Source organism: Tupaia chinensis, unplaced genomic scaffold (genome assembly GCF_000334495.1).
Source record: "Tupaia chinensis unplaced genomic scaffold, TupChi_1.0 Scaffold000054_1, whole genome shotgun sequence".
Classification (NCBI taxonomy): Eukaryota; Metazoa; Chordata; class Mammalia; order Scandentia; family Tupaiidae; genus Tupaia; species Tupaia belangeri.
In genome coordinates, this window is record NW_006159512.1 from 7,604,028 (window position 1) to 7,606,032 (window position 2,005).

At 59.5% G+C, this 2,005-nt stretch overlaps 1 protein-coding gene across 2 annotated transcripts in view; it reads left to right on the forward strand.

Moving 5' to 3' along the window:
• The first annotated feature begins 6 nt into the window (after positions 1–6).
• The window catches only part of CHST11 (carbohydrate sulfotransferase 11), a 321,098-nt gene continuing 319,099 nt past the window's right edge, over positions 7–2,005 (forward strand). The window contains exon 1 of one of the 2 annotated variants that reach the window (XM_006141427.2): positions 7–145. In XM_006141427.2, coding sequence (XP_006141489.1) covers positions 28–145 — 118 coding nt within the window. In that variant the 5' untranslated portion in view covers positions 7–27. The remainder of the gene's footprint in view (positions 146–2,005) is intronic. The other variant, XM_006141428.2, reaches the window with a different exon arrangement.

Genomic DNA, 2,005 nt, shown 5'->3' on the forward strand with positions numbered 1-2,005 from the left:
CCTGGTCCCTGCAGCCAGGACAAAGCCATGAAGCCGGCGCTGCTGGAAGTGATGAGGATGAACAGAATTTGCCGGATGGTGCTGGCCACTTGCTTGGGATCCTTTATCCTGGTCATCTTCTATTTCCAAAGTATGTTGCACCCAGGTAGGGGGCGCGTTAGCGTGGTTTTGTTGGATATTTTCTTCTCGCTCGCTCGCTCCGCCTGGTTTCTGCCTCTTCCACCCTTACCCCTTCTTCGGCCTCTTCTGGGCTTGGTGCGCCCGGGTCTTCCCGGGTCTCGGAGTCGAGATGGGGAGGAGGAGGAGTGTACTGCTCTCCTTCCTCCGGCGCTGGACTGGAGGATGGGACCTCGAGGGGCCGTAGTTTTTTTATCCTTCTTTTTTTCTTTGTGTCCCTTGTCTGTCTGTCTGCGAGATGGCAGGGAAGGCAGAGGTGTGGGAAGCTGCCAGGGTGGTGGGTTGGTTTGAGCGGCACGAAACTCCGGGCTCTTGCCGAGGTCTGAGGATGAAAGGCGCCGGGAGTCGGCCGGCTCTGCGCCCAGGCGCGCCGCCTCTTCCTGGATGGGGGCCGGGGGCGAACGGTGCACGCCCCGGCGACGTCGCGAGTCCCTGCAGCGGGCCGGGGAGCTCGAGGCTAGACTCGCACGTGTCCCGGGCGCTGCGCGGCGCGGAGCAGGTGTGGGGAGAGGTGGGTGTCCCGCGCTGCCTACCCCCCGTCCCATCTGTTTGCAAAAGACCCCAGGGCCCAGCCATGCAGTGACCCAGCCGTGCAGTTACCTTGCGGCTGGCGCCCCAGGGCTTGCTCCAGCCGCTGCACACCCCTGGCATCCCGAGCTGGGGACTCTGAGCGCCTGGGTCACGCCTTGGTGCGGCAGTTTTGGAGGAAACTTTGGCCAGATCCTGGGCTGCCGGTCGTGTTGCATCCCCCGCTCTTGGGTTCCGAGCACCCGGGGTTCCCCCGGCAATGAGGGAATGGCTGCTTCTTCCCGTCCCCCACGGTGCAGGCAAAGTTCCACACCTGAAGTCTGGACTGGGGAAGGGACAAGGCCCGCCTCTTCCGAGGGGCGCGGAGGAAAGTTTGGGACCTGGGGAAGGAGGGGCGCCCTCGAGCGCCGCGGCCTGGGGTTCGCAGTTGGGCCCCGAAAGCCCAACAGGTAGAGTATTACAAGCAGCCTTCCGGGGTAACGCGAGGTTCTCCGCCGAGCTTTGGGCTTCCCCCTTTCCCTGCATTTCCTTCCATCCAGTAGCCCCCACTCGGGCTACGTTGGTTCCGAAATCCATGTTTTTCACTTCGGAGTTGGCTTTCTCAGCGTAGTCACAGCAGTCATTTGCTTTTCTAATTGCAAGGAGGAGGGAGGTGGAAACACATTTTCTTCCAGGGAAATGGGGCTGGTGTTTTTTATTTTGCCTCCCCGCCTTCTCCTTTCAGTGCGTATCTAACACTTTCTGCAGACGCAGCTTTCCATCAAGCCGGCAGGGCTGCCGCTGCGAGATTCCTTGACAGCGCAGGGACCAGCGGCCCCTCGGCCCTGTTTGGCCTGGACCAGTTGTTAGGGCGGCCTGGCTGCCAAGGCTATGGGCAGACACTACCACATGTAGCCTCAGGACATCCGATCCAGCCCTGTAAAAGATGGCTTTTGTTTGCAGCTGGGTATTTTTAGTTTAATGTCAGCAAACTGCAGTAGTGTTTGTCTCTTCACCCAAACCTGCGGTTGTAAAACTTCTAAGGGAATTTAAAAATGGACCTCGCTTGCATTCCGGGAGCCGGGCGGTGGTTGCAGCTGGCTGGACCAGACAGACGGGCATCTCAGAGTGCCAGACTCCTGGGGCCACCAGAGATCAGACCATCCTGGCCCCAGAGGACTAGGATGGAGAAAGCAAGCAGATACAGTGGGGTTCAAAGAGCTCAGACAAAGGGCTGGATGATTTGGTCTAGACCCTGGAGACATGTTTGAGCCTCTGAAAATTTTGCTGGGACCTTGCAGGTTAGGTCATTCTCTGCTGA